At 51.0% G+C, this 12527-nt stretch overlaps 1 protein-coding gene across 1 annotated transcript; it reads right to left on the bottom strand.

Annotated features, from left to right (window-relative positions):
• Positions 1-2061: 2061 nt before the first annotated feature.
• On the bottom strand, positions 2062-7174 carry LOC139778475 (uncharacterized). The gene is made up of 3 exons (XM_071716407.1): positions 5067-7174; positions 3748-4957; positions 2062-3651 (listed from the first exon to the last, which is right to left on the bottom strand). The coding sequence occupies exons 1-3, from the start codon at positions 7172-7174 to the stop codon at positions 2062-2064; spliced, it is 4908 nt and encodes a 1635-aa protein (XP_071572508.1).
• Between the last annotated feature and the right edge of the window lie 5353 nt (positions 7175-12527).

Genomic DNA, 12527 nt, shown 5'->3' with positions numbered 1-12527 from the left:
GACGAAAAGATAACTGCAAAATATCTTATGTCCTACTAAGGACCTGAACAGAATGACTGATGACTAATAAGACTTTTTGTTGATGTATCAATATGATCGTTTTTATTATTTTGGATACACACAATAACGTTTGTTTGTCGAGCATAGAGGCGCGAGCGGTGTGACTAAAAAACGGAAGTGAATATTGTGTGCAGTACAGCCAACCTTTAAGTTTATAACAACTCGTATACAGCATGCCAACCGCTATGGGAACCATGTCGTAACCTTTAAGAAATACTAACTTACTAGTAAACGCGGGAAATTTAAATGTTTTACTCTAACACTTTTAAGACAATATTTTATGATTTAATTTTTTGTTTTTAGTAAGGGCCTGAGTGATTGACTTATAAATAATTTTAAAATAATGTTTTACATCTTTGTTTTTGATAATGCACAATACTGTCTTATGTCTCAAGTTTTAAAAATATTGATATTTTATACATACGTTTAAGACTTGAGACATAAGACAGTATTGTGCAACTAAAAAAATATTGTAAATTAAAGTATAAAGTGAAGATGACCCAAAAAGGGTCAAAATGTTCATTAATTTTATTGCCTCTTTTGTTATTTCTGATAAAATATTGTCTTAAAATTATAAGGCAGTAATTTTGCTTAGACCCTCAGGCACTTACTAAAAACAAAAATTTAAAGCATAAAACATTGTCTTAAAATTATGAATCAGTCATTCTGCTCCGGTCCTAAAAGTCATCTTATAGTTTTAACTCATAAGATATTTAAAAGACATCTAATGTCTAATAGACTAACAAGTAACACTACCCAAATGTAAATCGCCGATTTTGATAATTTTTGAATATGTTTTAGTAGACGTAAAAATAAGACATACGTATTTTTTTTATCGGCGGAAAACCATATTTAGGGTGTGAAACACCCCTTTGAATTTATGGGTATCAATTTAATTGTTTTGTATATAAGGATTTAGTATTTTCGGCCCGAACCAAATAAAATAGTTGCATCATCAAGAGATATGAAAAATGAAAAATTTTCGACTCGGTTTGATCATTTTTAGAAGGTAAATCACCCCCTGTATTTGAAACAAAAATTTAAAAAATGCCCAGATAATTGCAAATTTTATTCAAAAATTTTGAAAAAAAATATATGTTACACTCGCATCCAAAACAAAAGTGAGACTGTTTGAGGATTTAAGGGTGACCACCTGTCTCGGGGGGGGTGTTAGGCCCCCGGTTGCGAGGTGGTCTAAATATTGCTCGAAGGACCAGGGGGGTGGTAGATCCCCTCGCGATTGATGTACGGCGAAGGCGCGCTGGGCGCATGCAACGCGTAAGCGAAATTAAGCGAAATCGTAAGCGACTCACCGTGGGTGGCTGGCTCCGGTTCCTCGCCGTTGTCCGTTGCGTGGTGACCCCGTCTCGGTGCGAGGGGTCCTTGCAAGGGCGATAGCAGACAAGCAGGCGATCAGGCAAGCAAAGCAGGCAATCAGGCAAGCAAAGCAGGCAATCAGGCAAGCAAAGCAGGCAAGCAAAACCGTGCGGCTGGCGACGATCAAGCACATGCGGCAAGCACTTCCGGGCGGTTCCACGTTATCGAGAGCGTGTGTCTCGGGAGACGACTTGACGAGTAACGGTCTGTGTGTGTGTGTGTGTGTGTGTGTGTGTGTGTGTGTGTGTGTGTGTGTGTGTGTGTGTGTGTGTGTGTGTGTGTGTAGGCCGTAAGACGGCCGTTGACGAGAAATGATCCGTGTCATACGACTGCTGGACGACAATTGGAATTCGGCTCGCGCTCCTGGAAGGTGTCGCGAGCGAGTAGTATGTCCGATTTGCATTGCGGCCGTCGGCGGATGGCGATGGCAGCACCGACTGGTGAGTTGCTTGTAATTGCCGATCGCGATTTACCGACGTCTCGCGAGAATAATGGGCCACGATACGGCCAAATACAGTAATGAGAATAACATAAGGTATCACGCGAAATATCTACAACGGTATGTACAAAGGGAATAGGCGATGCACCAAACACACCGCCCACCAAAATACGACGTATTTTTCCCTACGCCTCAATGCATCCCTCCGGTGAATCGCCCAACGGGAAGGGGCACAGCTTCACCAGAGGGCGAGTGAGGACGCCGTCCGTCGTCCTCACCGTGGCGACCCGGGGAACACCGTCACGACCCGGGCACAATTCCACGATTCGTCCCCGCCTCCATTGCAATAGAGGGGTATTCTCGCTCTTCAAGAGGACCAACGTGTCTTTCGGTATCGCGGGTGCCGACTTTGACCACCTCGATCGCTGCTGGAGGGTGTGCAGATACTCGTCATGCCACCGTCTCCAAAATTGTTGGTGCATGTGTTGCACCAATTGCCATCGATCGAGCCTGCCCATCGGCACCGGCTTTAGGTCTGGACACGGAACCGCTACGAGGGGTTCCAGGGTGAGGAAGTGCCCTCGCCAGAGCACCCCGAGGTCGTTGGGATCGGAGCTAGTAGGACACAAGGGCCTGGAGTTTAGGATAGCCTCGATTTGCGCGATAAGGGTGCCGAATTCCTCCACGGTGAGGATCTGCGATCCTAAGACGCGTTTGAGATGGGTCTTCATCGCCTTGACCCCTGCTTCCCAGAGGCCCCCGAAGTGGGGCGCGGAGGGAGGATTAAACGTCCACCGGATTTTCTCTCTCTCCGAGGCGGCCTGCATGTAGTTGGCGAGCTCTCGTTGAGCCCCAACAAAGTTGGTCCCGCAGTCGCTATAGAGCTGCGAGCAGCGGCCGCGCCTAGCCATGAAACGCCTCAGCGCCGACAGAAACGAGTCTGTGGACAACGAAAAGGCAAGCTCTAGGTGCACTGCCTTCGTGGTGAAACAAACAAACAGGCACACGTAGGCCTTGAAGGGCGTCGCCCCGCGCGAACGACGATTGTAGACCGGGAACGGCCCGGCGTAGTCAACTCCGGTGATCGAGAACGGTTTTGCCTGACGCACTCGGTCCGCTGGCAAATCCGCCATGTACGGTTGTACGGTGCGTGGATTCGCTCTGAAACACCGGTAGCAGCGCGAGAGACAGCGTCTGATGGCCTGATGGGCCCCCAGAATCCAGAAATCATGCGACAAGAGGTAGTGTAGCGTCCGGCGACCCGGATGTAAGTGCAAACGGTGGGTGCGCTCTATCACGAGCTCGGTGAGCCGATGTTTTCCGGGCAGCAGCGCCGGGTGCTTGACCCCATAAGATACTGCGGAGTGTGTTAACCGACCGCCCACCCTGAGGAGTCCGCGTTCATCCAGAAAGGGGGCGAGTTGACGGATAGGCTTAGAGCAAAACTGGTGGCGTCTTAAGCGAGCGATGTCCTCCGCGAAACACTGCGATTGAACGAGCCTGACCAGATGCAGCAAGGTCGCATGGAATTCGACTTGATCCACGAGGAGCGTCCTATTAAGCGAGTTTGATCTGGGTTGGCCAAACCGGAGGCAATAGGCGAGTATCCTTACGATCGTATCCAATGAGGAGAAGCGGTCGAGGAGCGCGTCAACGACTGTCGGGGTGTCCACGACGTCCGCGTTCACGGAGGCAAAAACGCGAGAAGTTTTTTCCTCCTCCGGGAGATCATCGACATCCGGAATCGTTTCCGTAGCAGGTTCAAAGTCGACGAACTACGCGGGACCGGTCCACTAAATTGGGTGGTCGACTAGCTCGCGAGGAAACAACCCCCTCGAACAGCAGTCCGCCGGGTTGCATTTCGTATCCACCTTCCCCCAACGCGATATGTCCTTGCTGGACTGTATACGGGCGACGCGATTACGCACAAACGTCTTCCACCGATGGGGGGTTGAACGTATCCACGCGAGGGTGACCTCGGAATCCGACCACGCGTACGTGTCGTCGATGACAACCTTAGCTCGGAGTATGCTCCCGACGTACTCGAACAGATCCGAAAGCGGAACAGCTGCGCAAAGTTCAAGTCGCGGCAATGTAATGGCCTTGAGTGGGGCCACCCTTGATTTTGCGCTGAGCATGCGGATCACCACGCCACTCGCGGTAACTGTTCTGATATAGATAACGGCTCCGTAGCCCTGCTCGCTCGCGTCGCAAAACCCATGGAGCTCTTGTCTGATTGCGGTATCTGCTGCGATAGTACGGGGTACGCGAATGGAGGCCAGCGCGGGGAGCTCCGATTTGTACCTTTCCCATTTGGCACATATCTCAGAAGGAGGCCTATCGTCCCACCCCAGTTTAAGAGTCCAGAGTTGCTGGATTAATCGCTTGGCCGCGAAGGTGAGCGGCGTCAGGAAGCCTAATGGATCGAAAATGCGGGCTAGCTCCGAAAGGATGGTGCGCTTAGTGCAGTCCCGGTCCAATGGATGGACCTGAAAGCTAAAGTCGTCCGTTTGTGGGTACCAACGAAGTCCGAGAACCTTGAGGAATTGCTCCTCAGGGGATTCAAATGACAGTAGTGATCGACTACAAAGTTCTGGGCTGAGATTGGCCAAAATTGATGGGTGGCTGCTAGCCCACTTGCGGAGTTCGAAACCGGCAGCTCCAAGCAAGGCTTGTAGTTGCTGCTGGAGTTCACGGGCCTCCTCCTCCGAGTCAACGCTCGCCACCACATTGTCGACGTAAACGCTCTCCTCCAAGATGGCTGCGGCTAACGGGTAGCTTACCTTGCCTTCAGCCGCCAGCTTCAGTAGGCAAGCGATCGCCAGGAACGGAGAGCATGTCAACCCGAAGACGACAGTCAACATGAGGTAGTCTAAGATCGGTTCGTCCTCGGAGAAGCGCCACACTATTCGCTGGTAATTACAGTGACCGAGCTCGACCAGGATTCGGAGGAACATCTGTTTAACGTCCGCGGTAAACGCCACGCGGCCGATTCGGAACCTCAACAATATTACGAATATATCCGTATGTAGTTTTGGACCGGATTGCAATACCTGATTCAGCGAGACACCGTTCAGGTCCCTGGACGATGCGTCAAATACGAAATAGTAATTTCGTAGTCGTGCTATCGGCTTTGAATACTCCATGATGGGGTAGATAGAAGACACGTCCGTCCGCTGGGAACGGCTGCCTGATCGGTTTCATGTAATCGTTATCTAAATAGTCCTGCATGAACTTAGCGTAATTTGTTTTGAAGTCTGGGTCTAATTTGAAACGGCGCTCGAGCGCGCGAAATCTCTTTAATGCTAATTCCCTCGTACCGACGAAGCAAGGATTATCCTTTGTGAAGGGATATGATACCACGAACCGACCAGATGCAGGGTCCCGACGCGTAGTCCGCGCGAACAGCTCCTCGCAATGTCTGTCTTCCTGCGAGTACGGCGGAGACGCGGGAATCTCGTCCAACTGCCAGAAACGACTAAGCGATGCATCCAAGGACTCGAGTGTCACAAATGAGTGGGTAGACTGAGGTGCCTGTTCCGACACGGCGCCGACCAGGACCCAGCCGAAGACCGTATTAAACGCGTCCGGTTCACCCTTCCTTCCCACGCGACGACCGTCCCGAAGCAGCGACGCAAAGCCTTCCGCCCCAAGCAGTATGTCAACGGGACCGGGTTGATGATACAGCGGGTCGGCAAGCTTTAATCCCTCAAGATGTTCCCATGTTCCTTGCTCTACCTGACTGTTAGGCAGCTGGCCGGCGATACGCGGAAGAATCGTAGCCTCTATCGGGAAGCGGATGTCGTCCCGGCCTCGCGCCCGAATTACAAACGAGGTGTTGCCTCGAGCGGCCGCCGCCTTTGTATTATTGACCGCCAGCACCACGGTACGGTGTTTCGTCCGACTAAACCCGCCCCTCTGCATACAGCTCTCGGAAGCGAAATTCAGCTGACTGGCGCTATCGAGGAGAACGCGAACCGGAAAGGGGTTTCCGTGGATGTCGATGGCCTCGGCCTGCACGGTCGACAACAATACGACCGAATTTGACCTTGCCGTGCTCGTCATGGTGACGAGGGGCTCGCTCGTTGGCGGCGGCGAACTTTGCTCGTTCGCGGGTTCGTCGTTCGCGGGGGTGCTCGCTGAGCTCGCACTCCGCTCAAAATGTAGCAGCGTGTGGTGCTTATTCCGGCACGACCGGCACGTCCCCGTCGATGAGCAGTTGTCGGTGCCATGACCCGCGCGAAGGCAATTAATGCACAGGTTCGCGGTCTTCGCCGTTGAGTGTCTTTCCCTAGGGGACAGTTTCAGGAACTGCGGGCACTTGTAAACGATATGTTGCCCCTTGCACACCGGGCAGTCCTTTGTGTTCGTCACAAACGCCGAGGCCGAACCCTTCGGCGTAGGTGACGGCGGCTGCGCGAAGCTCGATATGCCCGACACGGACGCGAGAACTCGGCAATGCTTGGTAAGGAATCGTATGAGTTGCGTATATTTGGGCATCTCTTCGGCCCGATGCTCGGACTCGAATTTTTCTCGAAGCGAACGAGGGAGCTTCCCTAGCAAGAATTTAAGAAGGAGGTAGTCCCAGGCGTCCGTAGGAAACCCTAATAAGTTTAACGCCCGCGTGTTCTCGACGAACGTATCTACGAGCGTGCGCAGGGGGGCGGCCGATTCCGACTTCAACGGCTTGGCGTTCAACATCGAGTCCACGTGGTAGTCCGCCAAGTCGCGTTTGTTCTGGTACCGCGAAACCAGAGAGTCGTAAGCGATCGTGTAATTGTCGGCGGAGAGGGGGAGGTTTTTTACGACATTGAGCGCCTCCCCCTTTAACGACGCCACCAAGTACTGATACTTCTCCATAGGGGAGAGGTCTCGATTTTCGTGGATCGAGGCGTTGAACAACGCGATAAACGAGGGCCAAAGCGCGAGGTCCCCCGTGAATTGCGGGAGCGGGATCTTGGGTAGTTTGATCGACGACGTCCGAGCCGGCGCCTGAGGGTTCGCGGTGGACGCGTGATCTGCGCCCACGAATTTCTCATAACGACCGATCACCCCGAAACGCATCGTGTCAAACTCCCTCCGAATTATATCCTCCGCGGCGAACTCCTCGTCCGAGGCGTTTTGAATAACCTTAAGATGGGCCGCTTCAAAGTCTCCAATCAATCTAGCCACGGTAGGATAACGGACTAAGAAACCCGGTCGTTGGGCAACGTTCTCCGCGGCGAGCATTGACAGCTCGTGGATCTCCCTCATGCGTTGCACGCAGAGCTCGCGCCTTACAACCTGGGCCCGGCTCATGACGATCGCGTGTCAAGATCCGAGTTAGGGCACAAACACAGAGACCGACGAAAAGAACGACTGACCCTGAGCTTGGGAAGCCAGAAAAACAAAACAACGGTCTTGCCCGCCAAGGTGACGGGTAGCGGTCTCGTCCGAATTCTCCACTTGAGCGCGCGGCAGAGCTTCGCGAAATCGACGATTTACGTAAAAAATATGTGGAGGTTTGCAAGAGGCGAGGTCAGGCACGGGATTGACAGCGAGGAAGATGTTGCAAGGAATGCACAAGGTTAAAGGCGTTAACAATAACAAATCAAGTATCAGATATATCACCAATCAAATGTATTATTCGGTTGGCACAGGCAATCGGCTTCAGCGAAACATGCACTCCGGTATCTATATGTTGTGGTCAGACCGAAATTGCAACGATGCAATATGTGGCGCGCGAGATCGCGGCACCAGCAGTACGCACGACGGTAGCAATACGCGACGCGAGCAACAATCCACGATACCAGCAACAATTATTTCTTTCAGTTAGATCGCGAGGTCTAATGATCGCCGCGAGCTTTATCCGAGTGTTGAATATTTCGTACCGAGAGCCAGTGCCAACAACAGCGTTCTCGATCGATGGCAATATTCGTAATTCCACGGTCGGAATAATATTTTCGAGTCGCACCGAATCGACCCAGCAACAGCGAGAAGGCAGGATCACGCGTGTTATTGCGCGCGAGTCTATGCCGAAAAACTTGTTTACACGCGCCCGGCCCGTGACCGCGCTCCGGGGCCGCCGCCGGCGAGGCGAAACGTGTGATTTGGCCGAGAATGTTCCCGATCCGAATATTCCGGCCACTAATTGAATCTCGATTAATTCGCGTCAAATGCGAGGTTCGCAATTAATCGCAGATAACGGCTTGGTATGTGTTATGTGAACACGAGCTCCGCGCGAGTAGGTATCGCGCGAATTGCGTCTTGTAACGCGCCATGCGCTATTGCAATTCGCGATTTAATGCAGATAACGACGAGCGAGGACTCACGCGGTATTCTCGTCGTGTGTTGCGAACGGGAGATATCACGCAAAATAGTAACACGCCGCGTGTTATTGCACCTCGGTTATGAACGCGAAGTTAATGAGCGAATGAGCGAGGCAAGCGATGTAGCGAGAGGTCGGCGGTATTTTCTACACGCGAAAATCCGGCTCGAAGGACCAATGTCTCGGGGGGGTGTTAGGCCCCCGGTTGCGAGGTGGTCTAAATATTGCTCGAAGGACCAGGGGGGTGGTAGATCCCCTCGCGATTGATGTACGGCGAAGGCGCGCTGGGCGCATGCAACGCGTAAGCGAAATTAAGCGAAATCGTAAGCGACTCACCGTGGGTGGCTGGCTCCGGTTCCTCGCCGTTGTCCGTTGCGTGGTGACCCCGTCTCGGTGCGAGGGGTCCTTGCAAGGGCGATAGCAGACAAGCAGGCGATCAGGCAAGCAAAGCAGGCAAGCAAAACCGTGCGGCTGGCGACGATCAAGCACATGCGGCAAGCACTTCCGGGCGGTTCCACGTTATCGAGAGCGTGTGTCTCGGGAGACGACTTGACGAGTAACGGTCTTGTGTGTGTGTGTGTGTGTGTGTGTGTGTGTGTGTGTGTGTGTGTGTGTGTGTGTGTGTGTGTGTGTGTGTGTGTGTGTGTGTGTGTGTGTGTGTGTTGTGTGTGTGTGTGTGTGTGTGTGTGTGTGTGTGTGTGTGTGTGTGTGTGTGTGTGTGTGTGTGTGTGTGTGTGTGTGTGTGTGTGTGTGTGTGTGTGTGTGTGTGTGTGTGTGTGTGTGTGTGTGTGTGTGTGTGTGTGTGTGTGTGTGTGTGTGTGTGTGTGTGTGTGTGTGTGTGTGTGTGTGTGTGTGTGTGTGTGTGTGTGTGTGTGTGTGTGTGTTGTGTGTGTGTGTGTGTGTGTGTGTGTGTGTGTGTGTGTGTGTGTGTGTGTGTGTGTGTGTGTGTGTGTGTGTGTGTGTGTGTGTGGTGTGTGTGTGTGTGTGTGTGTGTGTGTGTGTGTGTGTGTGTGTGTGTGTGTGTGTGTGTGTGTGTGTGTGTGGTGTGTGTGTGTGTGTGTGTGTGTGTGTGTGTGTGTGTGTGTTGTGTGTGTGTGTGTAGGCCGTAAGACGGCCGTTGACGAGAAATGATCCGTGTCATACGACTGCTGGACGACAATTGGAATTCGGCTCGCGCTCCTGGAAGGTGTCGCGAGCGAGTAGTATGTCCGATTTGCATTGCGGCCGTCGGCGGATGGCGATGGCAGCACCGACTGGTGAGTCGCTTGTAATTGCCGATCGCGATCCACCGACGTCTTGCGAGAATAATGGGCCACGATACGGCCAAATACAGTAATGAAAATAACAAAAGGTATCACGCGAAATATCTACAACGGTATGTACAAAGGGAATAGGCGATGCACCAAACACCACTTTTTTATCGAATTTCTTACGTAACATTTAAATTTATCCCGAAATAATGGTAAACAGTTTCATTTATCGTCAAATTAATTAATATTTACAAATTAGTCTGATCGAGGTCCCCCGTTAGCCCTCGGCGGGGGAACAGGTGGAAAGCTCGAGGAGGTAGAAATTGGGTCGAAGACAGAATTGTGTGAAAGGGTGGAGGCGCAGGAATGAAGAAGGTTACGAAGGAGGGTGAGAGGAAGAAGAGGCATTGGAGGTGAGGAAAGATTCGAGGTGATGTGGCCAGAAACCGAGGGAGAAGAGAAGAGTTGAAAGTGAGGTTAGGATGACGGTGAGGAACTGGAAGGAGGTCGCCGGGGATGGAAGAGGTGAGAGGCGGTGGAAGGGGAGTGTTAGCTGGAGCTGGAGCAGGGCCTGGCGGGCAGAAGTGGAGACGTGGAGTCCGCTGGTTGGCTGTCGACGAGAAGAAGGCGCTATGGAGGTATCGGTCCGAGCCGGCGCGGGGAGGCGACTGCTCCGAAAGAGCATGTTGGCACCACTGCGGGGCGGTAGGACGTGGCGCGCAAGAGTGTGCTGCGGGCAGAGCAGGTCGGTAAGGAGGAGAGAGTAGATACCGGCGACGGAGGAGTTGGCGTGAGAGGCGTTTGGATTAAGGCGAGCGCGCAAGAGAACTGCACGGCAGCCAATGGGAGAGGAGCGGAAGAAATCGAGAAATCGATGGATCGAGACGATGGTTCGATCGAGGAGGTGCGCGCTAGGCAATAGCATGTGGAAGCTAGTGGTCGCAAGGCAATGAAGAGCTGATCGGTAAAGGAGAAGCGGAAAAGCGGAAAGGTAGAAAAGCGGAAAAGAGAAGTCAAGGAAGGCGAAGAAGAAAGCAGAAGAGAGGGAAAGTAGGAGTGAGTGGAGTCAAGGAGAGAATAAAGAGGAAGAAGAGACCCGTGAGAGTAGGTGGAGGAGCGGAAGGGGAGTGAGAAGGGGAGCGGAGGGTCGAGACAGAAGACTGAAGGAAGCAGAAGGGGTGGTGCAGGAGAGGGGGCGCAGGCAGAGAAGAAGAAGGTACGTGGAGCGAAGGAGACGGAAGACAGAGGGGGGAGATGGAGGAGTCGCAGAGCATGAGGGTGTGGTGCAAGATAGCAGAGGAGTTAGAGAAGATCAGAAAGGTGCTGGAGGGAAGAGTAGGGGGAGCGGAAGGTGCAGAGTGCACAGGAAGCGAGGCAGGAGCCAAGTTGGAAGGGAAGAGCGGCAAGGAGGTGTGGAAGGAGTCGGGAGGAGAGGTCGTAGGAGAGAGTAGGGAAAGGGGGGAGAAAGTGATGGCAGATGTAAGAGAGGCGCAGAGAGAATCCAAGGAAGGGGGAGAGGAAGAGAGGAAGCTTGTCTGGGACAGAGGTGAGAGTATTAGAAGGTGGGTGGATGAGGAGGCGAGGAGAAGAGTTGGGTCGCCGGAGATGAGAGGGACGGAAGGGACGGAGAGGGTGGGGTATATGGAGAAGAGGGAAGGGCCACAGAAGGGGGAGGAAAGAAGAGAGAAGGAAGAGAGCGAGAAGTCAAGAAGCCTGAAGGAGAGAGTAAGGAGGCTGGAGGAAGAAAGAGAGCAAAAGGAAAGAAGAAAGAGGAATGTGGTCTGGAGGGGGCTAGACGGGCGGGACGCTGAAGAAAGGAGGGGGGTGATGGAAAGGGTGGCGGAGAAGGTGCTAGGTAGAGTCCCGAGAATTAGAAGGGTCTGGGAAAGAAGTGGGGAGGGAGGGAGAGAGGTAGTGATAGCGGAGCTGGAAGATGAGAAGGAGAGAGAGGAGCTGCTAGGAAGGTATGGGGTATTCAGGCAGAGGTGGGGGATTGGGGTGGATGAGGACCTATCCTTGGAGGAGAGGAAGACGAGGTGGAGACTGTTAGAGAAGGCGAGAGAGGAGAGGGTCAAAGGAAGAAGAACGCGGGTGGAAAATAGGAGAATCTGGGTGGATGGAAGGGAAATTGTGTGGAACGAGGATGAGGGGAAATGGGAGGAGAAGTAGGGAGCGAGGAAGGGAGGGAGGGAAAGAGTATGTGAAAGGCCGCTATGGTCAGGTCGGGTTAGGAAGGGACAGGATTGTAAAGGGTTGGGTACGTCCCTGGAAAACGCCGGCTATGTAAAAGCTATGTATATGTCTGTTGTGAGTTAAGGAGGATTGTAAAGGTTTGGGTACGTTCCGTAAAAACGCCTTGCAAACCCTGTGGGGACAAGCAATAAAGACTACTACTATTTAAAACTATATTGCGTCTATTTTTTGCATACTATAAAAGATAACTAAATAAATAATATTAAATAATTAATTAAATTATACTTGAGTCTATCATTCGTTATAAAGTGTTTTAACGTGCATCCAAAGTGCTTTAATTTTTAGAAGAAAGTCAGTATTTTTCTATGATTGCTGAAACTTTTAATAAAATCATAACTTTTTAAAAATACTTCTAAAAAAATATTTTTAAATAATTTTCTAAAATTTGTTTAATATTTTACAATTTCTCTATATACATATTATTTTCTTAAAAAGAAAGGGATACATATAAATAAAAAAAATATAACATTATAGAAGAGCGTTTCATAGATTAAACGGTTTTAATTTTTTTCTGTATTTGACTATCTAACTTCGTTATTATAAATTGTCATGTGTAAGCGTTACGTGTGTTTTAGCATAACTTTAAAATGAGTAATGTAATAAACAAAGACAAAAGTGTACAATCTGGTAGCTAGGCACAAATTCAAAATATACATTTATATTTACATACATCTCGAAAAATAAACCACTTTTTCTTGACTTATGTGAGTAGTATTTCAAACGCTTGTTGAGATCATTTCTGTACCACATTTAGTAACAGACAGCCTGCAGTACAAGACGAATATAATGGAATTACCGCCGGAAGACTCCAAATCCAAGGAGTTGTGGGATTACTTTGAAG

This window comes from Temnothorax nylanderi, unplaced genomic scaffold (genome assembly GCF_030848795.1).
Source record: "Temnothorax nylanderi isolate EJ_2023f unplaced genomic scaffold, tnyl_v1.0 TNYL_tig0185_pilon, whole genome shotgun sequence".
Taxonomy (NCBI): domain Eukaryota; kingdom Metazoa; phylum Arthropoda; class Insecta; order Hymenoptera; family Formicidae; genus Temnothorax; species Temnothorax nylanderi.
This window is presented reverse-complemented; position numbering and strand designations above follow the sequence as displayed.